Here is a 26,084-nt window from a genome sequence, read left to right as displayed (position 1 = left end):
AAATTTTGACCCACACATAGGCTAGTCTGGAAGTCTGGAATTTGTACCCAAACTCTAGGTCTAGATTAGGCCAAAGTCTCTGATTAGGCCTTCTGGCTACCATCAAATACAAGCAACCCTATGTAATCACAACACAAACAACACAATAAACCCCATCTTTGTCATTTTATTGTAAAGCAAATTGCACATACACATTTAGCTACTGGAAAACAAGTGGTAATCCAAGACAAACATCGCTATCCAGACTTTCTTTGGGGAGGGAAACATAAACATAACAAAATGTGCAATTTCAGTGAGTTCTCTGACAAAATAAAATTGAATTGAAGAAACAGATTAAGAGAAAAGAACAAAACAAACAAAGCTGAATATAGGCTACTATATACACGTATACACACTGAACAGTACAACTGATGAAAAATTCAGTTGTCCTGATAGTCAATCTTTTTTCAATTATCTGACTGGCAAAATGTACCCATGTATCAACTGACATAATATAGAAAAGGCAAAAGTAAAATGTGATCAGACTTGAATGGACATGTTTGTACTGTACATGGTACACAATTAAAAATAGTCACAGGTCAATGTGGATAAACACTGTTCAAACAATTGTAGGTTTAGAGACTCAAAAGAGCTTTTTATGAATGGCCTAGACACCAGATTTTAACCAAATAGGCTACTTCTGCTTTAGCAATATACAAAGTAAGGTAGGGTGTTACGTGCATGTGCACACTAACACCATGCGAATGTTGTACACACCCTCCTCTACACTGAATTACAGCTATGTACAAATTTTGTACAAACAAATTTCATTCCTGGCTCAGACAAGTTTAAGATGTATCCATTCTAATAGGAAAACTGAAACTTGATGTGACTAGCTGGTTTGCTATTAATATGGAAATAAAAAACAAAACAGGGGAGACTTCACAAACCTACTCTAAGATCTATTGGTCGACTCTCCCTTCTGTTGATGTTCTTTACGTTAGAATGCAAAAGGCCAGCTTAAGCATAGTTTCTACATACTAAAATAATTTGTTTTTCTCTAAGGACAAAGTTGAGAGTAGAACATTCTTCTGACTTCACCACACAGAACATAAGACTTGGCTATGTTGGACATGAGACCAACATCTGTGTAGATGAAACTCAATCTAAAGCCATTAACTTTAACATATCATCATGTTCTTCATAAACTGTAAAATAATTAAATATTGAGCATGGAGTGTGAAGCGAGAATTGACATAACAAAAAGAAATCCATGATTACTTTAAACTGTTAATTGTAACAACCATTTTCTACACAACTGTAGATTACCTTCTGTTACGCCCAACTGCATTACAAAATACAGAATTACTATCCGGAAGGCATTTTCATTGAGTAAAACAATGTATTTTGCCAGATTAAGTTGAAAAGGATTTTCCATGATGTGATTTTGAAATGAGCTGATGACCTAAATTTGATTGCCTCAGCACTCATGTGCCAACTAACAGCCAGTAGTAGGAAAATAAATCATTATTATGGCACTTTGACTTTTGGTTAAGTTTAGTACTGATCAAGCAGACTAAGACAAAAAAAGCTGTCAAAAAAAAATAATAAAGAAAGAGAGTAATAACAATTCCAGATGTGTTGACATACAGTACTATACCCACGCTAAACTAAAAACACAAATTCTACCATTTCAAACACACTCACATTCAGATTATTCTCCCATTTCTAACACTGAGAACATTTTCATTCATCATTACAAAAATAAAATGAGGTTTGCTTTGTATTCTCATTCTACATTTAAGAATAAAGGCAAGTGATATGTCACTAGTGGATGGAATGATTCGTTGACCGTGAGCCATCAGGATTGTTTTTTTTTTGTTGATCCGATTAATCAGAAAGTTATTAAAAACGAATGCTGATATTCCAGGTTGTGCACCTCGCCAATCCAGAGCAATCTTTAAAGGGAGGACAACAGCAATGAATAATATGTGTGCGTGAATCCAGGCAGTGAATAATCATATTCAGTTTCTTTCAGAAAAAAAGCGTGCGTAAGAATGATTATAGTGAGGATAAAAAAAAAAAATCGTAAAAGTAAAAGCAACAAAAAAACGCATATAAGTGATGGATATACTGTATGAACCACTGGAGGATATGAAGAGAATGAGCACACAGTATGCCAGTGTGTGAAGGCCACTGTTTGGTAGAGCCCCTGGAAACAGGCTTATGGTCTCTCAAGTCATTTAGAGGTCAGCTACGTCACTGTCCAGTTCTTTGTGCGGTGATGGCGGGCTATCTCGTGTGGGCAGGACGTCGTAGTGACTAGGGACGTGGCTGTTCTTTGGTAGGTCGTATGGATCCTGGGTAAAGGGTCCATTACAGTTGTTATTGCTTGGTAAGTGGATGGCATTGACTGTAGGCTCTGTAAACAGAGAAAAACAACAAATGAACACGAGATTATGATATTATCAATTGTTATTTTCTTCATTAATATGCTGTTTAAGTCAGTTAAACAACCCTCTGAATTGTTGTAGTTATCTAGCTACAGATTATCACTACCATTTCTTTATGGCAACAACAACAAACTCCTACATTAAGTACAATGTTGTGTTGTGACTCACCAACTTCATAGACGTTCTTGTTGGTGGGGCTGGAGTTGTGGATCTCTGCATAGGGCGAGTCGCGCCTAGCAGGCGACTTCATCTCCACATAGCCACACTCAGTGTTCTTGGGCATCAGTAGCGGTGGGTCCTTGATGGTGGCATAGGGGTTTTCTGAGCTGTTGAGGGAGCTGGTGCTAGCGTGGTAGGGCAGGCCCTTCACCAAGTCTGGGGAACCAAAAATGGACAGTGACAGACCAATTAGGAACGCAACAAAAAGTAAGCCCCTCACAAAGAAAGTCCAAAGTGGACTCTGGAGTCGCGAAAATTAAGAAGATCAGGTTTTTGAAGGTGCTCTTTGGTGTCGGGAATACAAAAGTTGAAGGAAATCTGGGGGCAATGATAGTGTAGTGGTTGTAGCCAAGTAGGCCGAAAAATTGTGGGTTCAATTCCCGGCTTTCACCGTTGTGCTTTTTAGCAAGGCACCCCAAGTTGCTCCAGGGACAATGTCCCTTGTATTAAAGTGGACATGTGCTAGTCACTAATGTTGGACAACAATGTCTGCTAAATGAATAAATGGATATGGAGATAGAAAATCTAAAACACTCTTATTTTACAAAAAAATATATAAAGCTTTTAGTGGCTATGTCATGATTAAGAACTTTAAAAACAAGTGAGCGGCACAAACAGCCTGGCTAAACATCCAGTAACAATGACCACTGCAAGCATTTAGTTAAGTTCTAAACAGAGAAAATAAATAATTTTGGACAATACCTCTTAAAGACTTCCCCATGTAACGTCTGTCAACTCCATATGCTCCTGTACAAAAATATCATCAGAATTAGAGATCAATTCATCAGTTTTATTTGAAGCAACATTTATCTTTCTGCCATTTAGATTCCTTTCATGGGATAGAATATAAGAGTCCCACAAAGCTATGATTCGATTACACTGAAAGACAGAGGGACAGTAACAAACAACCCTGGAGTTACATAAACCAGCTCAAATATACCAGGGCAGGTCCATGCTGTGGGTGATGCATTGACATTGTTTGTGGTGGCAGAAATGAGCGTGGGTAAGATGGCTTGCTGGAGGCTGGAGGATACCTACCGGGCCCAGAGGACAAGCACTGGGATAGCTTAGAGAAGCTTAGAGACACACATCTCCGTCAGTAGGAGGGGGTTAGGACGAGAGCCGTGTGTTTTAGTAGGACGATTTATTTCCCTTTTAGTGGCAAAATGTGGATCTGCGCTACATAATGCAACTGACATTATCTAATGAGGGGTTTTAATGCCCTATAATGAAAAATGCTCAGCTCAAAAATACATATTTTCACTGTCAGAAAGCTGCCATGTTGATAAGAGCCAGTTTCTAAGGCTCTACCCAGATCAAAAGCTCTCTTTTGTTGGCTGCATTCAGAAGGCTGTATTGAAATATGAACAAAATCTTGACTCAACTTCAGGCATTCTGAAAGGATTTTTTGCTTACAAAAGTGCTCTGTCCAAGCCAAGAAAGCCAAAAATCTACTTTTTTAATAATCTTATTTTACCAACCCTTCCATCCTAGTTTACTGTTCCCAGACTATAGAAAACATAAATTGCATTGAAATGGGTTTCAGAGTGTTCCATTTCTCCATGTTCCCACTTTGTAACCTCTCCTATGTTTTTGTGATATATGGCAGTATTCGTTTTTAAGTTTTTTTTTGTCTTCAGAGACCCAAAAAACACTAAAACTGACATTCTTTACTTTTAGCAGTAAAATGTGTCACAAATTCCACCCTTTGTGCTGAGCGTCTCTGTGTTAAAGTCTTAAACTAAAGATTTAAAGTCTTTACGAGTCCGTGCAATCCCACTAATCGAGCGGTTTATACGGTTCTCACCCAGCTCGTTGAAGCATCCTCCCTGTTTCCAGTCAGCAGGCAGAGTTCCTGTGTGGTCCATCAGAGGAGGCCTCTTCCTGTGGTCCACGTTCTTCAGGTTCACCATCAGCTGGTTGTTCTTTGTCTGGTTGCAAGCGGAAAGAATAAAAGCAAACAAGGATGACCAAATCATTTGGATAGGAACCAGACAGATATACAAAGACCATCTTAGTTATGCTCAAACCATACCCATCAAAATCCTAAATGCCAAATATGGCAGATGTTTCTAGACTTGTCAAATTGAAGACAATTCAATGCAAATGTCAGTATGATGTATGGCCTTTTAAAAACCTTTAGGGGGCATCCATTAATTAGAAGAGAGGGAAGTTGTTTTATATCTGTGGTGTCATTTTAAGAGCCTTACCTTGCCATATGGCAGGTTGTTGACGTGGGGAGGACTGGTGCACTGTGTGAGCGTATGGTAGCTGGGGTTGGAGAAGTAGTTGCTGTTGGGGTGTCCCTCAGTCGTCTGTGGAATTGTCTCTGAAAAACAGATGCGCTATCGTAAGACACAGACACAGCCAATCAATTCTTATTTACTCCTGTTTGAGTGAAGAGATTAAAGCTGCATGGTAAGAAATGAAACACCTAACGACATTACTATAAAGATCCTTAACTATACTACAGTAAAGATCATGAAATATATTTACTGTGTATTACCATAAAGACCACATGCACCGGCAAAATATGATTTTATAGTACTATAACAGACACAGCTACACCAGGCAGGCTGCAGCATTCGATTCGCCGAGTGTACTCAACTATAATCAATTGAACTAGTTACACCAGATGAGACAGCGGCACATCCATCTTGAAAAACTCTAAAACTATTTGTATGTCCCACAAACAGAATGCCTCTGTTTTACATGCCTGACGTAACCTGCCTGCAATGCTAAAACCTGAAAAGTCCAAAACAGCACTATAGGTGTTCTCTCAAGCCTCCTCCGTGTGTCTGGAGTCCGTGCTCACCTGCGATGGCGTAGTCGGCGTTGACCCGCATGGCAGGGGTGTACGTGACGGCGGGCATGGTGGGCTCCTTGCCCTTCTGCTTCTTGCGGTAGACGATGAAGAGGAGCAGGAGGAAGAGCACCAGCAGCACCAGCACGATGATGCCGGTGATGACCCCGATCTGGTAGGAGTCCACGGGCAGCGCTGTGCTGGTCAGGCTGTTCAAGGTCCCGACGATGATAACGCCAGCTGGAGCGGAGTGAAGACCGAATGCATCACTTTTAACGACATGCTTCATCACATTGACATACGTACTGCACCATACCCCCCGCAAAAATAAATGACTTACACAAGGAATTGTTAAACATATGCAAACTGTATACTATCTGTAAATTCAGTGGAAAATATATCTAAAATAAATATACTACATAGTATATTACACTGTAGACGTTTCAGTATTTCTACAATGCGTTATATTAATTGACAGACATTGTACTGGAATACATTGTTTTTGAAATGGGACACTACAGAGGACAATGCTCTCCTGGGGGGGGGTAATCCATCTTTACCCTGGTCACATCTGGCGCCTTTCCAGCCAGGGTTGCAGTAGCACGTCCCAGTCATGTGGTCACAAGTGGAGTTGTTGAGACAGTCACACACCTGTCGACAGCCGTAACCATAGGAACCGGCCGGACACTCTGAAAGTGGAAACAGACAAATTGGAAGTCACATAAAACGTTACACAACACAATGTGCCACAATGAATCACACACACATATGCCAGCCTCTCCCATCCTTGTGATATGCACACACTACACGACACACTCTCTCTAACTAAACATCCTTCTCCATTACAAACTCTTGGTGAAAAGTGTTTCACAGGGAATTTAGTGCTAGTAATGTTTATTTTGTAATTGGAGATAACTATTAACTAACGTGACATGTATGTTTTCAACGTTTCATTAACGTTTCTCAGTAACGTCACTCAGCAGTGACAGCATTGAAGAAGAGCATCTTGGGAGTGCTTTCCCATGAGCCCTGAGTGTGAGGCGGGGGGACTCACTTTGTTCACAGTGCCTCCCCATGAAACCTGTACGGCAGGTGCACTGGCCAGTGATGTGATCGCAGTCTGCCCCGTTCTTGCACTGGCAGGTCTGGGAACAGTCTTTGCCATAGAAGCCGAGGGGACAGCCTGCAGAACATGTATATATGTGAGCCCCACATCAGTGTCACATCACAGCAAAACAACCATGCAGGCCTGGTGGTTGCTCTCATACGCTGTCATGCGAAGTTTTGGCCATATTTGGCAAGATATTAAATGTATGCTTGGGCAGTTTGGTAAAATACAGGTGAAAGTTTAGTAAACTGTCTTTCTGACTTTGTGCCAGTCAGATGCTGGGAGTCAGATACTTTTAAAAGCAAGACAAGATTAAGACAAGAGAGAGTGGTGGCGGGGGGGAGCAGAAGTAGAAAGAAAAAGACAGAACTGTGAAGAAAAGAAAAAAAAGGAAAAAGAAGAACCAGGAACAAAAAGAACGAGAGAAGGAAAAAGAGAAGATGACTCACGCTGGGTGCAGTAGAGGCCTGTCCATCCCGGCGTGCATTTGCACTCTCCGTCGTAAGCGCTGCAGTACGCCCCGTTGTGGCAGTTGCACGTGTGAATGCAGTTAGGTCCCCACTGCCCCGGCGGACAAGCTGCAAAATACATTGACGTGCAATTCAGCATGGAGTTCACACAACTCAACAAGTGATATTGGCAATACCACTGAGCATACAGCCTAACAAATGGACAATGCATATTTAATGCAGCTATGGAGCTGGGGGGATGCATAGAGCAATTCAGTCTAAGCGAGTGTGTTTTTTACATTTAGTAAGTGCATATCGTGCTATTACAATGGGAAATGGATATTTTATTTTCTGGCCTGATCATAACACAGAGTCAATAGCCTACCATTATTAGCATTTTAATAGCCTAGCCTGAGACCAAGTCTTTATTCTCTTTTCAAGTTAGTGATATGCCTCTTAAAACACTAGTTTTTCCTGTAGTATGATTGTTATTGTGTCTGGAGGACATATTAGTTGGCCAAACAGAGAAGAGGGACCAAAAATGTGGTCACAAATAAGACGTTTCAAAAGGGTAAAACCAGAAGTGAGTAATCAATCAGAAAGCATTCAAGGCAATGCATTACACTGATCATATAAACAAGGTCTCGGGGTAGCTTGTGCATCGCTACGAAGCGATTAAATCCCTCAGTTTCCTGACATCTGTGAGAGGTAGCCTACGTCTTCACCTGAGCTCTCTCTCTCTCTCTCTCTCTCTCTCTCTCTTTATCGCTCTTTCTCTCTCTCTCTCTCACTGACAGTCAGCCATTTCAATGACAGTGCCATTTTCCGGCTGAATGGTCTGACAACTACCAATTAATTTGCTTCTGCTCCCTGCACTTCTTTTTAGCGATACTCACAATCGTCCAACAACCACAGACGGACCCACAGAATCCTGACATGGATTTTGCCGGAAATGAGCGATTCGTGTCAGGCCCATCGTCAAGGAGATCCATCATGCTACAACTTCAACGGTCCGAAACGATGACGAGACACTTACAGGCGGATGGGGCTTGTTGAATAGAGGCTATCAAAAACCCCTTGTGGCTTGTCATCTTGCGAATGATTTCATTTCGAACCATGAAGGATTACACCATTTTGCAACCAATTTGTGCAAGAAAGTAGCAGGGGCCCTCAAGGTCATCTTCGGAGCCTTTTCAGTGTTCAATTTCATTTGTTCAGTCAAATGAGGGTCACACCTGCATTCGGATGTCTCCGAGAAAATAGCTTTTACAGACACACATAAAACACACAGCGTCAGCGGGAGTGGATTCCTTACTCCGCAGTCGGTAGTGGCGCACTCACTTATTGTTCCCTCTGGGATACTCTGTGCTCCGCACCAGAAATAAACTCTGTAGCAAAAAAAAACAAATGCCAAGACAGATCTTTCTTCTTTTTCTTTAATCCACTTGCCCTCCTTGGGAGCATAGGGCATCAACCATGGATCTCCACCTCACTCCAAAAAGCCAGGACGGATTCAGCATGACAACCTTAAGGGTCATTTCGGAGAGGGACAAAATGCAACCCTCCCTCCCCGCTTCATGCTGGAGTCCTGGCGTTCTTGTGGACAGCGTCAAGGTCAGGCATCCCTCACCATGCCGCCGTGTCTCAGCTTAAGGTAACTATGGCTGTCTGGTCCCATCATTCAGCTGGCAGAGAGAAGGAAATCGACCGGCCGCCAGGCCGAAAGTTAAAAGTGTAGTCGTTCATCTCTGAGGAGGCATTAGAGATGTAAGAACGGCCTTCCTGGAGTGTGTGTGTGTGTGTGTGTGTGTGTGCGTGTGTGTGTGTGTGTGTGTGTGTGAGTGTGTGTGTGTGTGTGTGTGTGTGTGCGTGCGTGGAGGGGGGGGATCTCAACGGGCTCCCAGAAGTCTCAGTTATCACAAAACCTCAAATGTGTTTAAGTTGGATGGCCCCATCAAGATCGCGGCTGAATAAAGTGTCTCCTCGTTTCACAAGACGCCTGTCAAGTTTCCACCCAGGGACCTTGTGGAGAACTGCGGTTGTGAGGCCAACCTGCAGCTATGCAGAACCTGCCACATGTGCTCTCTGCCTCTACAAAACGTCGACTTAGGAGGTTTATTTGGGAAGAATCATTTTTCTTTGTTTTTCCTTGTATCGTAACTCAATATCAACAAACGATGTGCTTTCTTCCTCTGCTGCTTTAAATATCCCATTTGAACCATAACAAATATGACAAATGTTGTAATGGCGAGCTGCCATAATATTGCAGTGTTTGTTTGATTTGGTGACCTTTCTTTATAAGAACCAGAAATGAGAGATTAAATTAGACGCCAACGGTAACAAAGTTGAATAAAAGCAACACCGAAAAGAAAAACATGGGTCGGTTTCCAACAAGATCAGTGTTTGTTAGAAACAATATTTACAGTTCAAATTATTTTAGGATATGAGTCCTCTACATCTCAATCGCATATTCAGCAAGCATGAGGTCATGTTTTGACATTATTTGCTGCAAGAAATGCCAGAAAAACAGTTCACATTCATGTTTTGATAGAATGATAACTGCAAAAACTATCATGTTGACATGGTGAGTATTTCCCAATGCTTAGTACATTTCCTAAACCCAACCAGCAGTATGCTTTTGCTTTTATTGGATCTGGGAATACAAATGACCTTATCACACTTGTAGCAACACTAGCTGAGATAACTGAGGGTAGCTGAGAGGAGGAAAGTAGTGAGACATGCCTGTTTGTGCATATACTGTACAGTATGGTAAAGACCTCACAGTCCTTTTTTCTTACTTCTCAAAGTATATCTTCCCCTTCACCACATCCAGAGGGCACTCCAGTGTTGAGATCTGGCCAACAGGGGGCACCAGAGGACATTCATTGACATGACCACTGACTGCGGAGCACTCATTACGGGGCTTGCCATCTCAGCGTCTCCTTAAACAGCATCCCCACGAGGAATTTGCATCTTAAAAGGCCCAATTATGTAGCGTGAGCAGAACAGCATGTCTTATGTCTGGTGCCTAAATGAGTTGGGGAACTTGAGAAACCCAAGAGGCCATCCGTGAGATGAATGGGAGTCCCAACACCACCAGAGAGGCTGAAGGGGGCGCGTACGCCCGCAGAATGCACAAGGGGTGCGCCGCGCCCTTGCCCTCGTCCCACAGCTGTGTTGGCGGGTCACTGCATGAGTGCCAGGGGGCGGCTCAAGGTCGTAGGTCGGCAGAGGGTCGGTCATCGCGGATCCCTTGCCGCACGGAAATATGATACAGGGGTGCCAGGCACGCCAGTGTGCCCCCCCCTACCCCCCGACTGTCACTAGTGTCAATGAGTACTTAATCAAGAGGAGCAAAGCCCCTTTTACACTGACCCAGCGGGGTCAGAGGTCAGATGCTGTGTCACACCTGTTGTTTGCCGATTAAGTGAGAGTGTCACAGACAGATTGCTCAAGATCTAATGGACACGTTAAGCGTAAGTTGAACAGTGCGAAAGCAAGCAAGGCATTTAGAGAGAATGTTGGAGTCACTTTCACGACACACGGATTCAGATTTCTCAAGATCTAATGGACACGTCAAGGGTCATTTGGACGGTGAGAAAGTAAGCAAGGCATTTAGAAAGAATGTAATCACTATGATATATGAATGAGAGCTTTACCAACACACAGACATTGACTTTAGAAATTGGGCTCCATCTTAGATAACAACATACTTTCATTTTGATTAATGGAGGTGATTAGGTTTCGGGGTGGGTGGTACAGTTTATGAGTGTGTGTCCTTACATGAGAAGTACAATAGATGAAAACTCTCTTTACTTTTATCTCCTCTCTTGTTCCATACGGGAGTTAATCTAAGGGCATTTAATATCAAGTGGGAGGAGAGACAGCACATGGTAATTGATGGGGCGGGTAGCTATCTGATTTTGTGATGTGCGAGGAGGAGAACAGGCTTAATGAACGGTCACGCTGTACTCACGCTGCGAGCAGTCGCTGCCAATCCAGCCCGGGTAGCACTGGCACGAGCCGTCGATGGGGTTGCAGGTGCCGTTGTTGGTGCAGGTGCAGGTCAGGGCGCAGCTCTTCCCATACCTGCCACTAGGGCACACTGAAAGAGGACAGAAAATGACCGGTCAAAAGTGACCACAAAAAAAAATCCCAAAACTGTCCCACCGAGACAGCGGCGGGGGATGTAACCGAATTGGGATGTTTATTTGTAAAAAAAAGGATTTCTCGTGGCTGTTAATGACAGACTCTCGGCAGTGACTTATCGTGGTTTGCGTGTTTGTGTGCAAAAACACCAGACCCGAGTCTGTCCCATTCTTCTTAATGTGTCATAATTCATCTCAGTGGATGCTGCGTGCTTGTGCAACGCCTGCGCTGCCATCGCTGTGGTTAGGAAATTGCTCCAATAAATCAGCGGGTGGTTAACGCGATGTTACTCTTGGTTAATGTCCCATTGTGAGGACACTGTTGCCAGGCTGTTACCGCAAACTAACTGGGAAGTGGGCTACGGATGACAGCTTGAAGTGGGAGAGGAGGCCGAAGGAAGGGGTTGGGGGAGTGGGATTGTGGGGGGGGGGGGCATTGGGTCAGCGAGCTCTCACCTTCGTTGCAGAGCGTCCCCTTGAAGCCTGGCAGACAGTCGCACTGGCCGGTGACGTGGTGGCACGGCCCGTTGCTGTGCACACACTGGGGGCAAGCCTGGCTGCAGCGGTGGCCAAAATACCCTGGCGAGCAGACTGGGGAGGAGAAAGCAGAGCAGAGCATGGAAAAGAGTCGCTTCGATCAGGCAATGCTTTTTCCATGATCTCAGCCACACGCATATTACTGACTCATTCGACTTTTCGCCGTCTTCAGGGGTTTTACACCCACAGCAGCTGTCCCACCTTGACAAGTCTTAAGCTTTTAAGCTCCAAAATTTCATCTTTGTAACAAACAAATCCATTTTTGTTCATTTTGTTTAAAAAAAAAAAAAAAAAAACACACACATTTGTCTTTCTGGCAAGGGATTATAACAACATTTAAAGATGGTGTGTTTTGCCTTTTCGTCATACAAGGGTTTATTGTCCGCCTGCACTCAAATTCAACCCTCGTATGCCAGGCACCTCTTGCTAAGTGCACCAACAAGGAGAGGTTTCTAAAATGTCACAAGACAGTTTGAAGAACGTAAAGTTGTTTACTTTGCATACTACAGTGGTAAGCATGACAATCATGCAATGCTTGCAATAATGTGATGCTAGCTAGAACTACTAGAAAGTACACAAAGCAGTACTTTAGAGGAGTAATCAATGTTTCCAGTGTACTTTTGCATTATGGTTGCGAATGGGTCTACAAATGGCTCATGATTCCAAGTTGACTCTATGCTGTGCTGTACTAGCTGTAGGGTTGAACTGTTCGCTGTTCAGAGCACAACATCAAATTAAACAAAACCCTCTCTAAGTTCACGGAATGCAACACAGACACTGATAAACAAACAAACACAGAGAAAGAGAGAGACAGAGAGAAAGAGAGAGAGCTGGACACACACACACACACACACACACATTATCCCTAATGAATAGGAATGTGGTACTCACTGCGTTGGCAGGTGGTGCCCCTGTAGCCTGGCGCACATTCACAGGTGCCCTCGTCTGGGGAGCAAGACGCCCCGTTCTTACAGTTACACGGCAGAGAGCAGTTAGGCCCCCAACGTCCCTCAGCACACACGCTGTCACAGTGGATCCCTGAGACACACACACACACACACACACACAGAGATGTTTATTATTTACTTACATGTTTATACCCACATTGCTATATTTCCCTTTTTCTTTATTTTTGTGATATTACTATGCCACTTATAACACTAGCTTTAGCAACACTGTGCAGTCATGTAAAGCACTTTGAATTTTGAGAGAGAGGGAGAGAGAGCACAGACATGTTATTCACTGACAGACTTACAGCACACTGACACATTCAACTGGTCATGGATCACATACATTATGAATATGGGCTCATGTATGTAGCCTGGTCCTCCTTCGTACACACACACACACACACACACACACACACACATCACTCTCTCTGCCTTGTTTTTATCCCAAATCTGCCCACCTCAACTCATCAAGCTGACTCCAACTCAGTCCTTCATAAAAAAACACAATGCCCTGCTGCCGTGGCAGCCGTCTGTGCGGAGGGCCTCCCTGCCCGCGTCACACATGCAACCCTCCACTTCCACTGGCACACGTCTGTCCAATAAATCCACTGATGAGCCTCATTCACTTCCTGATTAGGCCTGGCACTGGGATCCAGCGCTCACCCAGAGTGCCATAAATCTCCCCCCAGCACTCCATACACACACACACACACACACACACACACACACACACACACACCGCTTGGCCTCTTGCCAAGACAATGCACGGAGGGGACATAAAGCAGCAAACATAACATGAAGGTGATGTTATTTACATTGTTTGTGTTGCCGGAGTCATAAAGTAGAGCCTGTTTTATGGTCAGCTGACACTGCACTGTAAAACACCGTACATGGTGCAAACGTGTGTGTGTGTGTGCGTGTGTGTGTGTGTGTGTTTTCCATAGAAGGATAAAAATGGTCATGCTAATCAAGCTAATTCTTTCAATACTAGCCACTAATGAACAAACAGAACATTCTGGAATTGCCGTTTGAGGTCAGTTCATGAATCTGTTAGATGAAATCAATAAGTGGCTGGTGAGCTATGAAGAGGGAGCACTCATTCCAACATACTGCCAGCACTTGTTTTCATTTTGGAGGGTGAAACACAATATGGCAGTTGGGACCTCAAGCAATGTGATTGTGCTGGCAACTACAAACTTGGCACGGAGGGCAAAAAGCTTGTATGACAGTTCTTGCCATTTTCTAACATTAATCTGCTATGGTCAATTACAAAAAATTGAAAACAAAAAAATACTATTCTTTGGGTCTAAGCAGCTGGACTTCAAAACAAACAACAAATCATAAGATCTCAAGTATGTGCAAGGGTGACAGCAGGCGGGTAAGCAGGAAAAAGAAAGAGCAGTAAGAGAGAAAGCGACAGACAGAGAGGGGGGAGGGCTATAGAGCGGAGGGGAGAGGCAGAGAGAAAAAGAGAGAGAGAGAGGGAGAGAGAGAGAGAGAGAGAGAGGGAGTCTAAAATACTTAAAAACGATCAATTGCAACTAACCCAACTTTAAAAAGCTATTCTGACTGTCACCACTGAGACATGCCCTTTTTCGCTGGGAGGAAGGAAATAGAGACAATGTCCATATGGAGATTAGGCCCTATTGAACAACTCTGTGAGGACTCACTCTGTCCTCCGCCACCCCCCCTCGCCCACACAAACACACACACACACACACACACACACACACACACACACTCACTTTCTCACCCGATGCCAGGGTTCAAAAGGGAAAACATGAGGCCACAGGGAGTGATTTAATGTGTGATTTCAGCATGTCTTGCACGCCACAAGATACTCCACTCATAGCAGAATAAACTATCGAAACAACAAATTACTTTTTTTTTTCTCTAACCCCCCCCCCCTCCCCTTATATTCTCCCTCTCTCTCTCCCTCTACCCCACTCAACCTCTTATTCCCTCTCTCTTCCTCTACCCACTCTTATTCTTCCTCCTTCCCCATCTCTCTCTCTCTCTCTTTCTCTCTCTCTCTCTCTCTCTCTCTCTCTCTCTCTCTCTCTCTCTATCTCTCTTTCTCTCTCTCTCTATCTCTCTTTCTCTGTCTCTCTCTCTCTCTCGCCGTGGGCGATAAGCAATGTAGTGATGGAGTGCTGTGCCAGGAGACCGGGACAAAGAGCCTTTTGAGGGGTCTGAGCGCGTTGCTAGGCGATGGCAGAATGCTGGCGATAAACTCGGGCTAAGTAGCCCCGGAGAAATGCCTGCACATTTAAAGGGACCCGCTATGGCCAGCGCCATCATCATCAGTATTCCGCCGGCATCGGACCACGGGATGAGGAGCTCAAACTCAGAGATGCAGAGGCAGACTGAGAGAGAGAGAGAGAGCAAGAGAGAGAGAGCAAGAGAGAGAGAGAGAGAGAGAGAGGGGGGAGATATAGAGGGGGAGAGAAAAAGAGAGAGAAAGGGAGGAGAGAGAGCATGAAGACAACCAAAGGAAGAGAAGAGAGAAAGAGGAGGAGGAGGAGGTGGAGAGAATCTCCCTGGCATCGTAGCCACCCTCTCCCTTTCGGAGATGATCTATATTTATTTAAGTTTATGACAGAGCTTTGTAGTTCTGCCTGGTGTTTTTGTTTACCGCATTGCAGCTACTGGTTTAAACATGGCCGAGAGTAGCGGGCTATTTCCAGCATGCACGCTAGAGCTATACAACTGACGGAAACAACTCAAATGCAGAATATTTTGTACAGCACGTATTCGGGGAACTGTGTGGGAAGCCAAACACGACTATTTCAACTCCTGATGGATTCAGTTTAAAGTTATACTCCCCCACATAAAAGTAGTTTTAAAATGGTAGAACAATAAATACTTCAAACCCCTGTCAAAACTGTGCTCTCTCTCACACTAGTCCCTTCGTGCATATCACATTAATTCTGTTTAAATTTTTGCCTGCCCAGCTAGCAATGAAAACAACATTACACTGTTTAAATTCCTTCCAATGGGCCAGAGGTGGCGAAGCCTTTTGAACTGTTCCTTTTGCTATAAACACCTCTCTCTCTCTTCCACAGTTTAGTTTCCAGTTTTCCGTTGGAACAATGTCTTGCATAGCTATGACATGGAGTGTGGGCACTTGTTTGTGTGTGCATGTGCGCGTGTGTGTGAGAGAGAGAGGGAGTGTGTGTGTGTGTGTGTGTGTGTGTGTGTGTGTGTCAGTGTGTATGTGTCTCTGTGTGTCTGTGTGTGTGTGTGTGCATGCGCATTTGTGTGTGTCTAAGTTTCCACGTCTCTCACGCTAGACGCCATCATTACCAACACCCGCGACATGACAAAGCGCCTACCATCTCTGTTTGTTGACAGTGAATTCTTCCACTGGCCAAGCAGGCCCAGCCGTGGTGTTAGAGCGAGGACCCAGCGAGGGTTCTCATGTCGGGGTGTGAGAGAGCGAGCGAGGGATGGATATGGATGGATACAGCATCTGATGTCTCAGCGCAGCGGCGCCACCTCAGGCCAGGAGGAGGATTAGAGAGGGCAATTAGAGCGCGTGTCTGAGACTGGGGCTGACGCTCGGGGCCGACTCGCCTGACGCTGACTCGCCCGACTTCCCTCCACTCCTACGGTGCGGACGTGTGGCTCTGAATGCTGATCAGGGTCTCAGACAACGGAACAGCACTGAGAGAGACAGCGGCACCAAACAGGCTATCTCCCCCCCCCCACCCCCCCTTCCCCGTCAGGGAGCAGATGGAGCAGATCTGGCCCCATTCTGGCACGGATGTGGGCCAGGTCTGTCCCAGACTAGCTATCTGCAAAGCCAGTTTGACAGCTTGATTTTGTTAAGGGAATCATACACATTCATACTTTGGCATTGACGGTTCCTGTTGTTACACGTGCAATAGATTGTGAGACTAGTCACGGTCAAATTCCTCACAGGAGTTCCAAAAGTCGCAGTGATCATCCTATCAAGGCCAGTGTACAAAACAGAGCCCAAGCTGTTCATGCCATAGCTACAGAATGAAAGCCCATGATGAGTACGGTACTGAACACTCTAACTAGAGGGCTATATGTGTAAAATCTCATGGTCGTTAACTAAATGTAAGTATGACTCCAGCTGTAAATGCCCATGGCATGTTGGCATGACTCTTACCCGTCCATCCAGCCAGACAGCGACAGTACCCAGTGGACGGGTGGCACCCATCCGCATGGCTGCAGTCGCAGCGCTCTCGACAGTCCATGCCATACGTGCCATCCTAAAGGGGGTTAATTGGTTCAAAAGAAACAAGATGGCGGAGAAAATTAGGTTAGCTGAAACATGTCGCAGATCAGAGAGATCAGAATTCAGAGGCTATCTTATTTTGAGTGGCCTGTGACGAAAACCCTGTCAAATATAAATGGATGATTCTTCTTCTTTTTGTGTTCCTTTCCATTCCAGGAAATACGTCTGTGATTGAATTCTGATGTTGCATGCTCACTACATACCACAAGGTTTAGAGAAAATCTCTTCATTCTCTCATAGCAATTCTCTTGTGTGGTTTCATTTCTATTTTTAAACAAAGATTTGTTACCTCAGTTCAAGAATTGTAAACCTCCATTGAAAACTTCACTCAGAAATTACGAGGACAACTGTAAACTATAGATTTATATCTCCAAGGATTATTTTATAAGAATGGCGTCTGTGCTAAAGCAGCCTCCCAGCTGTCCTCGTTTGAGTTTTACAGGCCAAAGTGCTGGTATGATTCGTGTAAAACGTTCACCCTAAATGTTTGCATTATCTGAAATGCAATTTATGAGGTCAAAATCTAAACATAGAATCGGCTGCCTGATATGTTATCTGGGGGGTCATGAAATTCCTTTACCATGATCTCGCCTTGAGGTAATCAGCAGCTTATTCCTGGAGGCATAGTGAACACGTTTGGATAAGCTCAAAGCAGATGTAAGAACCATGTAAGCTATGGCCTCTAAACCTATTGGGCCCAAACCGATTGGGAAGGAAAAGTGGGAGGTTTAATCCGAAAAGTTCCCGACTTTGTGATCACACTAGTCATTAATACGGACAAAGTGGATTTGCTGAGTCACTGTGGAAAAGCTGCACATCAAAGGAACACAATGCCTTTGGAAGCATGTGAGCTCTCCTGACTCACTGAGCATGGCTTTGCTGCTCTTCACGAGATTTACCAGAAACCTACAATTTGCTTATAAAAAGTCTGTGACTTACTTTGTGATTCTGTATATTATGAATTAGGAGGTGATAGAACTTATTTCTATGCTCCTATTGCAATGTCTGATATTTAAACAATACTGCACAATGATGTTAGATGAAGGCAGAAGAATATTCTAGAGACAGAGCTCAGATGATTAAAACAAAAGAATTGCTAAACATTTACAAAATAATTACAGGTCAAAGAAGGAATTAAGAGTCACAACTCTAGAATGATGTTGTTGTTGTTGTAGCTTTAGGGGTCACAACTGAAACCAGCTATTTCCATGTAGTCAAATGACTTAAACGTTTGACAGAGTATGAGGTGAACAGGTGTGGTTTGTGTGTGAATGTGGGCGTGTACACACACACACACACACACACACACACACACACACACACACGTTTATGTGTGAAAATGTGTGAACTGTGACTGGTCTATGTGTATAGTTTGTGCATGTATATGAACAATGTTTGCATGTGTGTGTGTGTGTGTGTGTGTGTGCACGCATGCACCTCCACGACCCCTCACCTGGCAGTGCACGTCACACCTCTCCCCCCTCCAGCCCGAGGCACAGGTGCAGCGTCCGTCCAGCGCGTTGCAGGCCCCTCCGTTGCCGCACCGGCAGGTGAGGTTGCAGCCCAGGCCCCAGGTCCCGCTGGGGCAGTTGATGGAGCAGTCCACTCCGTGCCAGCCTGGGCCAAAGGGGGGACACAAACAACACCGCTTGACCTCAGCTGAGCTCGCTGGTCTCTCTCTCTCTCCACTCAGCTCCTCTGTCCCTCTGGGGAGCTTATTAACGGCACTTGTGTCCAGGAGTGCACTTTGTCGGGAGGGTGTTAAGTAATTACCTACTGAGCAACATGGAGGGTTCACCCAGCTGTGTGATAATTGCATTCGGGAAGGACAAGCGGGCTGCTGCTGGCACTGATTTGAGGAATGAGCGTGTGGTGTGGGTTTTTGAATAGGATTGCGTGGGAGTGTCGCGTTGTGTGTGTGTGTGTGTGTGTGTGTGTGTGTGTGTGTGTGTGTGTGTGTGTGTGTGTGTTTGTGTGTATGTGTGTGTGTGTGTGTGCGTATGTGTGTGTGTGTGTGTGTGTGTGTGTGTGTGTGTGTGTTTGTGTGTGTGTACATATGAGCACATTTGTTTATGAGCGTGTGTGTTCATGCGCGCGTCTCACCTGCTTTGCATGAGCACGAGCCGTCCACAGGTGAGCACGTCGCTCCGTTCTTACAGGCGCAGGTGGAGGAGCAATTAACCCCGAAGGTGCCGGAGGAACAAGGCGTCGAGCAGTTGGGCCCCTGCAGGATTAGGAAACATGCACAACCATCAACCACCACCACTCCCTGAACACCGGTGTGTGTGTGTGTGTGTGTGTGTGTGTGTGTGTGTGTGTGTGTCTGTGTGTGTGTGTGTGTGTGTGTGTGGGTGTGTGTGTGTGTGTCTCTGTGTGTGCGGTGTGTGTGTGTGTCTCTGTGTGTGCTGCTGTACATTTATGGAAGAATCGGGTCATCAACAGGACCTCCCTGCACTGTAAATATTTATCTACATGTGCTACTTGTTTATGATGACTCATTGTTTTCAAATGCACGGACGCATGATGATATTGTTCATCTCAAGTGTACAACAAAACTAAATAGAGCAGATCTGCATCTGCGCTGATTACAGAAATACGCTTTGTGGAGTGGTGGTAGTGATTTAGAGATACGTTAAATGTGGCCTTATCAAAAGCAATAAAGGGCTGGGCCTTACAGACAATGATTGTTATTTATTTCAATGGTTACCCATAAATGGCCATAGTTAGCACACGCATAAACACAGCAGGAATAGTCTGTGGGGACAGAGTGCCAGTTCCTGATGATAAGATTCCTTCACATAAATGCCGACTAACACACAAGTAATAATGAGTAACATAGAATTGATAGAGTACCACCCACACAGAGAGACAGTGGGATTGCTGCCACTGTGTGTGTGTGTGTGTGTGTGTGTGTGTGCGTGAACTCTGGCATGTTGATGCTATACCCATTTTGTGTGTGTTTGTGTAGGCATACATGTATAGCCGCTATATCTTTTGAGCGTGTGTGTGCATGTGTGTGTGTTGTTACGTTGGCGTATTATTCACCAAAGGGTTATAGAATAATAAAACGTAGTTTGCCCACTTTGCCTGCTAAATTTTCCACTTTGCTTTTCATTTTCATTGCTAATTCAATCAACTGACTTTGATTCTTTTGTGAGCATTTCAGGGTATTATCTAGTTAGGTGATAGCTATCAAAGCCTGTGTGTGTGTGTGTGTGCACTTATGCGTGTTTTGTGTGGGAATGGCTGTGCGTGTGTATGTCTGTCTCTGTGTGTGTGTGTGTGTACTGTATGTCCGTGTCTGTGTGTGTGTGTGTGTGTGTGTGTGTGTGCATAAGTGTGTGTGTGTGCATGTTTTTGTGTATGAAAGTGTGTTTTCAATTCGCGGCTGCTCACTTTGAAGCCCGGGGCGCAGATGCACTCTCCGCTCACGCTGTGGCAGTCGGCGCCGTTCTGGCACTGGCACACCTGCTGGCAGGCCTCGCCGTAGAAGCCGGGCGTGCACGTCTCGTTGCAGTAGAGCCCTGCCCAGCCAGGCTGGCACGAGCACTCGCCAGACATCGGGTGGCAGCTGAGGATGGGCACAGCACAGGGGAGAGAGAGAGGGACAGAGAGAGAGAGAGGGCAAGATAGAGAGAGAGAGAGAGAGAGAGAGAGAGTTAGTCACAGAGGACAGTGTGGGAGAAGGGCAGAGAAAGTGTGTGTGTGTGTGTGTGTGTGTGTGTGTGTGTGTATGAGAGTGTTTAAGGCAAGAGAAGGAGAGAGAGAGGTACTGAGAAAGAGGTGTAGTGTTTGTGTATTGCGTGCGTGTGTGTGTGTGTGTGTGTGTGTGGGAGAGGGGGTATGTATGAAAGAGAGAGAGAAGGAGATTTTAAAAGGCCAAAAGAGAAAGGGATGAACTGAGAGGGAAGAGTGTGTGTGTGTGTGTGTGTGTGTGTGTGTGTGTGTGTGTGTGTGTGTGTGTGTGTGGAACACAATGTGGTGACAGAGAGCAAGATATGCCCACTGGGAGTCACAAATCAAGCCTTAAGAGCCACCTCCTCGCTCCTAACTGGAAGCAGACACACACACATACACACACACACACACACACACACACACACACACACACACACTCACACACACACACACACACACACACACACACTAGCGCCCTGCCAGCAGCAGCAGCAGCGCTATGAGCTGGGCCTCCAAAGTAAGCAGCACAGCGAGAGCCTAATAGGCAGACGTATTACTGACTCGGGTTACGCTAGTCCAGAGGGCTCTAAATCTTGCGCAAGCCACGGCGGAGGATGATGGAGAAACGGCAGTAAATCACCCCATCAGCGCTCCCATCCAGCGCGCGCACGTTTTCTTAACCTTACCTCACACAAGTCCTGCAGGCTTGCGTGCGTGCGCGTCTTATTTGGGTGAGTTGTCGGGGCTAACCAAACTGAGCAAAGCAGGTCACGGTTTCCCCGACAGCCCTGATAAACATCATACAGGACATGAAACAGTTGGCATGTGTGAGCCTAAATGGCCGACACCAAGACAGATCGCAGATGTACAAATTCCCTAAACATCTGTACAACTGTAGTATGTCAGCCGTGGGCAGCTTATCATATCACTCTGACAACCATTTTTTTTCCTTTTTTTTCCCCCGCTTTAGCCAGTCTGGTACCCATCCATGTAGGATCGTATTACCCAGCATCCTTTACTGTCCCCGTAGCTTTCATCTGTCACAGGGCCTCGGCTGCTGCCCGAGCTGACAGATTGCTGCCCGCTTCTTGAAACAGACATATTCTCCCAACGGGACCCCTGGCGTTTCACACGGCGGGCCAGCTTCGCCTGCGTATTCCATTCCACTCGCTCATAAAAGCATCTCTGGCCAATCCTGGACAGGCGCTCCTCCTGAAAGCCTTTATTGGTCACGCTTTTGAAGATAAGTCTCTTTCTCTCTCTCTCTCTCGCTGTCTCTCTCTCTCTTTCTTTCCATCTTTCTCTCTCTGGAAAAATATATCTCATGTCGAGCAGCAAAGGTCTCTTTGTCTGTGCAATGTCCGGAGAGGAAGCCTTGAAGGTCACGTCTGTCCACCAATTGTGTCACGGAGATGGAGAGTAGCGCCATTAAAGACATTACATCCTCTAATGTCAAAACATTACACTCTCCGGCTCCCTGGAGATGAGGCCGGGTCACTGACAAAAGGACTCATGAATCACAAGCACTCCAGGAAGTATGACAAAGGCTTTTTACCAAAGTGACACAGACAGAGTACCAAACCACCTCAGCCATTAATTCTTACAAGCTACGTTCTTTGAAGAACTCTTTTGTATATGAAATGAAAAGTTGGGTATCATCATCATCCATTCTGAATTGTCTTAAAACATTTTGAACTGAGATTTGTTTTAAAACTGGGATGGTGTGTTTTCAATTTCATGTTTACAGTTCATATTTACAAAGAGTGCGATTGATGGCAACAAATTGCAATGTTTCTGCTGTCATATTTATAAATCAATTTAAAAATGCCCTCCTTTGAGTACTCAAAACACGTTACCACAAAACTGACTTTGGACAGGTCTTAATACGCTACAGAGCCAAAGCCCATATCTCAGCCAGCGGCTCTACCCTCTCCAGGTTTGAAAATAAACATGTCTTGTTATCAGGACCTCTTGTCACAACAGACGTAGCCCTGAACTTTCATGAGTGTGCATGTGTGCGTGTCTGTGGCTGTGTATGTTGTGGGGAGGGCAATGTTTGGTCCTGAGTTCAACTGCCCCACTGCCCCCCCCCCCATTAGTGGTGCCTTTGGGGACACCACACGCCGAAGGGTGGCTAGCTGTTGCAGTACCTGTTGGGCCCGTTCTGGCCCGACGCAGCCTGGCGGGCAGCTGTCCCCACCTGAAACAGCGCGGCCATTGAGCCCTGGGCCAGGCAGCTGCCCCGGCGTGCAGCACATGTGGCCGTCAGCTGTGACAGGTCGTCTTAACCGACCCCGAGCTCCCCCCCTGGCAAACCCGCCGCCCAGTGTTCAAAACAATGAGCAACTTTGTGCTGAGTCAGCCGGTGAGCACAAGCATGAACACACACACACACAAGCACACACATGCGTGTGCACATGAGTGCACACACACACACACACACACACACACACACACACACACACACACACACACACACAGACAATAACGGACACACACGAACACACGGACACACACGGACACCCACACAGACACACACACACACACACACACAAAACAAAACAAACAAACAACATAAACTGACCTGACAGAAAACACATGATAGAAAACAATGGAGTTACTCTCGACCTCCATTAGACCCATAGAGAGAGAAGGAGGGCACCCCCACTCACAGCAACAGGCTTGTGCATATGACCGCATACACAGATGAATTCCCAGACATTAAAGCAAAGGCTCAAGACAATCATAAAGCAGCACATATAGACACAAGAGGCAAGAGCACACAGATCAAATCAAGCCAGCTGAACATACACACACACACACACAGACACATACTGTACATACACACACAAATTGAATGTCATTAGTCTGAACTATGAAACTGAAATGTTCTTTGCCTACTCTGAAAGCTTGAGCAATCATGCACTTCAGTCTAGCCCACCCTACAGTAAGTACACTATGGAACAGCTCTCCCAATTATACACACATACAAACAGATAGATGCAGTATGTAATATGAAAATGGCTGGTTTTGATTAGAACTTCGTTAACTGGTTCAAGAGGAGTTTTTCCCACTCCTGAGACAGTCCTATTTAATGAACAGGACAACAAACAGCCTACTCTAAGTACTCACAATCCTACTTTTAAGTACTCAGGAGGACTAAAAGTAGCCTACTGTGCCCTAACTACTCAGATAGATATATATAATACATTCCCAATGAACAAGAAACATAAACAATGTCATACTTCCCATATTCACCCTGCTTATACAACACATCTTACTCTACTACTCTAAACTCAGATTTCAGACTTTCAAATGAACAGTGTCCCACTGAAAGGTTGTTTTGCTCATGTTTTGCATGCTTGGCCGGCCCTTTTGCTGCGAGGGCCAGGTGTGAAGAGGACTCCAACCTGCAGCCCTTCCAGGAGTCTGCCTCCACCCCTGCCTCCACCCCGCCTCCACCCCTGCCTCCACCTCCCTCCTCAGCACCTTCCATCTGGTCAGGACACTGGGAGATGAGGGATTATTATGACACAATGTGACAGGATAGGACGGGGGCGTGACGTGACGTGACACGTGACGTGACTGGTGTTCAAGATGAGGCTGAGACATTCTGAGTAAGTGTGATCACCTTTCATGTCTTCACAGGATGTACTGTACCTTTAGTGTGAGGACACTAATATAACACTAATGGTTTTCAGTAGTCTCTAATATGCCCTTCAAACTGTCATGCTGCTATGATCTTAGCATTACAGGTGTCTGGCAGCGCAGGTAAAGGTAGAGCAACACAACTGAACACACGTAAAGGTACAACTACCGTAATTTCCCAACTATTAGCCGCAGTTTACACATTGATTTTACAAAATGTCTTTAGCTATGAGGTATATAAACAGGGGTAGTTAATATGGTATTAATATGATTTTGTGTATTTTAACTTGCATGAAACGCTGTCCTGCAGCTTATACAAAGTGCGGCTAATACACAGGAAATTACTGTACAAATATTGCCCTGGAAAAAAAAAATCAACTTAATCAAAAAATCACAATGTACAATTACTGTACATTTCTTTACAGTCTATAGTGTCTAGCATGTTCCAGGGCACTTTGAAAGCACTGGAGCCCCAGAATCCTTCAAACCCCCCACTCAACCAACCCCTACACTTAACTCCTCCGTCCAACCACTGTAGTGAGGAAGTGAAACAAAAGGTCAAAGGGTGAGAGAGGTCATGTGCTGTACCTGCGCGTGTTCTCTGCGTGGCACGGGCACTTCCTGTCGCACTTGAGCCCGTAGACGCCCTCGGTGCAGAGGCGCACCTCGCAGCGCTCGCCCGTGTAGCCCGGCTCGCACAGGCACGCCCCGCTGATGTGGTAGCACTTGGCGCCGTTCACGCAGCGACACGTCTGGCGGCAGTCCATGCCGAACGTGCCAACTGGGCACTGCTCGTGGCACCTGCGGTGGGTAAAGAGGAAGGGGGGTGGGAGGGGGGTCGAGTGGACACACACACACAGAGAGAGAGAGAGGGAAAGAGAGAGAGAGGGAGAGAGAGAAGGAGAGAGGGAAGAGGAGTCAGTGGAGGGTCACTCACAGAGAGCCTGCTGTGGTGGCGCCAGAAACGGATTGCCAGCGGCCAACTGTGATAATGTCACTCAAAGCCATTGGAAGCAGCAGCTAAACACCCATTATCTGGACCACCAACAGCTCGAATAAAGGAAATAGGGGATACTGTGGGGTCAAATATCTGGCTCAGCCCAGCTAACTAAGAGCTACGTACGTGGATTTTCTCATTTGCTGGACAGACCGAGAGAGCAAATATTTGCGACTAGGCCGCGCCATCTTAACACCTGCATGAAGAGCCCATGCTGTTAGAGCCTGCTGGGAGACTGTCAATCCTGTCTTAATGGCTTTGGATGAAAGAGCCTGCTAAATGACCGCATGAACGTGGACATGGACAACACACCAGCAGAGTCACAGTGACATTCAGAGAGTGGACAAACATATGTAACTACAAAGAATTAGTGTAAATGCGACCCAGATCACTGTTTAGTTTAGGTAATATGGAACATGCTCTATGTTGAGTATAGACATGTTTGAAAGAACTGGCAAATTGATATTTAGAAAGGACTGCTATCACAATAAAATGCTAGAATTCCAGAACAGTGGAAATATAAATTATAGAGTGGCAACTGACAAGCTACCACTTAAGACACAACATCAGTTACTTGTACAAAGTGAGGCAAAATATAAAGACAGACGGGATCACATACATTATAGTCACTGAGGTTACATGAAATAAAACAACACACTTGAGATGAGAGCCCTCGAAAGATGCATTTCAAACAAAGCCTTATACTAAACTATGGCCACAAGGTGAACATGCAGTTCACTGAGAACAGCTTTTTACAGAAGCAGAAAAAGGGGGTCAGCACTATGTTTTTCTCCAAACAACAAGAAACAGAACGCCACCACTTTCAAAACAATCTTGGCTGATGAGGG

General features: G+C 45.3%; 1 protein-coding gene across 1 annotated transcript in view; it reads right to left on the bottom strand.

Moving 5' to 3' along the window:
* Positions 1-159: 159 nt before the first annotated feature.
* Positions 160-26,084, bottom strand: part of megf10 (multiple EGF-like-domains 10) — a 66,179-nt gene continuing 40,254 nt past the window's right edge. Inside the window, exons 9-25 of the mRNA XM_062553927.1 lie at positions 24,828-25,040; positions 20,310-20,484; positions 19,017-19,137; positions 18,367-18,530; positions 16,785-16,887; positions 12,588-12,734; positions 11,616-11,750; positions 10,988-11,116; positions 7,012-7,140; positions 6,509-6,637; positions 6,015-6,143; positions 5,467-5,694; positions 4,862-4,980; positions 4,459-4,582; positions 3,354-3,398; positions 2,601-2,807; positions 160-2,401 (exon numbers count right to left, since the gene is read on the bottom strand). Coding sequence (XP_062409911.1) covers positions 2,223-2,401; positions 2,601-2,807; positions 3,354-3,398; positions 4,459-4,582; positions 4,862-4,980; positions 5,467-5,694; positions 6,015-6,143; positions 6,509-6,637; positions 7,012-7,140; positions 10,988-11,116; positions 11,616-11,750; positions 12,588-12,734; positions 16,785-16,887; positions 18,367-18,530; positions 19,017-19,137; positions 20,310-20,484; positions 24,828-25,040 — 2,476 coding nt within the window. The 3' untranslated portion in view covers positions 160-2,222. The remainder of the gene's footprint in view (positions 2,402-2,600; positions 2,808-3,353; positions 3,399-4,458; positions 4,583-4,861; positions 4,981-5,466; positions 5,695-6,014; positions 6,144-6,508; positions 6,638-7,011; positions 7,141-10,987; positions 11,117-11,615; positions 11,751-12,587; positions 12,735-16,784; positions 16,888-18,366; positions 18,531-19,016; positions 19,138-20,309; positions 20,485-24,827; positions 25,041-26,084) is intronic.

This window comes from Sardina pilchardus, chromosome 14 (assembly GCF_963854185.1).
Source record: "Sardina pilchardus chromosome 14, fSarPil1.1, whole genome shotgun sequence".
In the NCBI taxonomy this organism is placed as follows: Eukaryota; Metazoa; Chordata; class Actinopteri; order Clupeiformes; family Clupeidae; genus Sardina; species Sardina pilchardus.
Note: the sequence above shows the minus strand (reverse complement) of the source record. Positions and strands in the feature narration are given on the sequence as shown.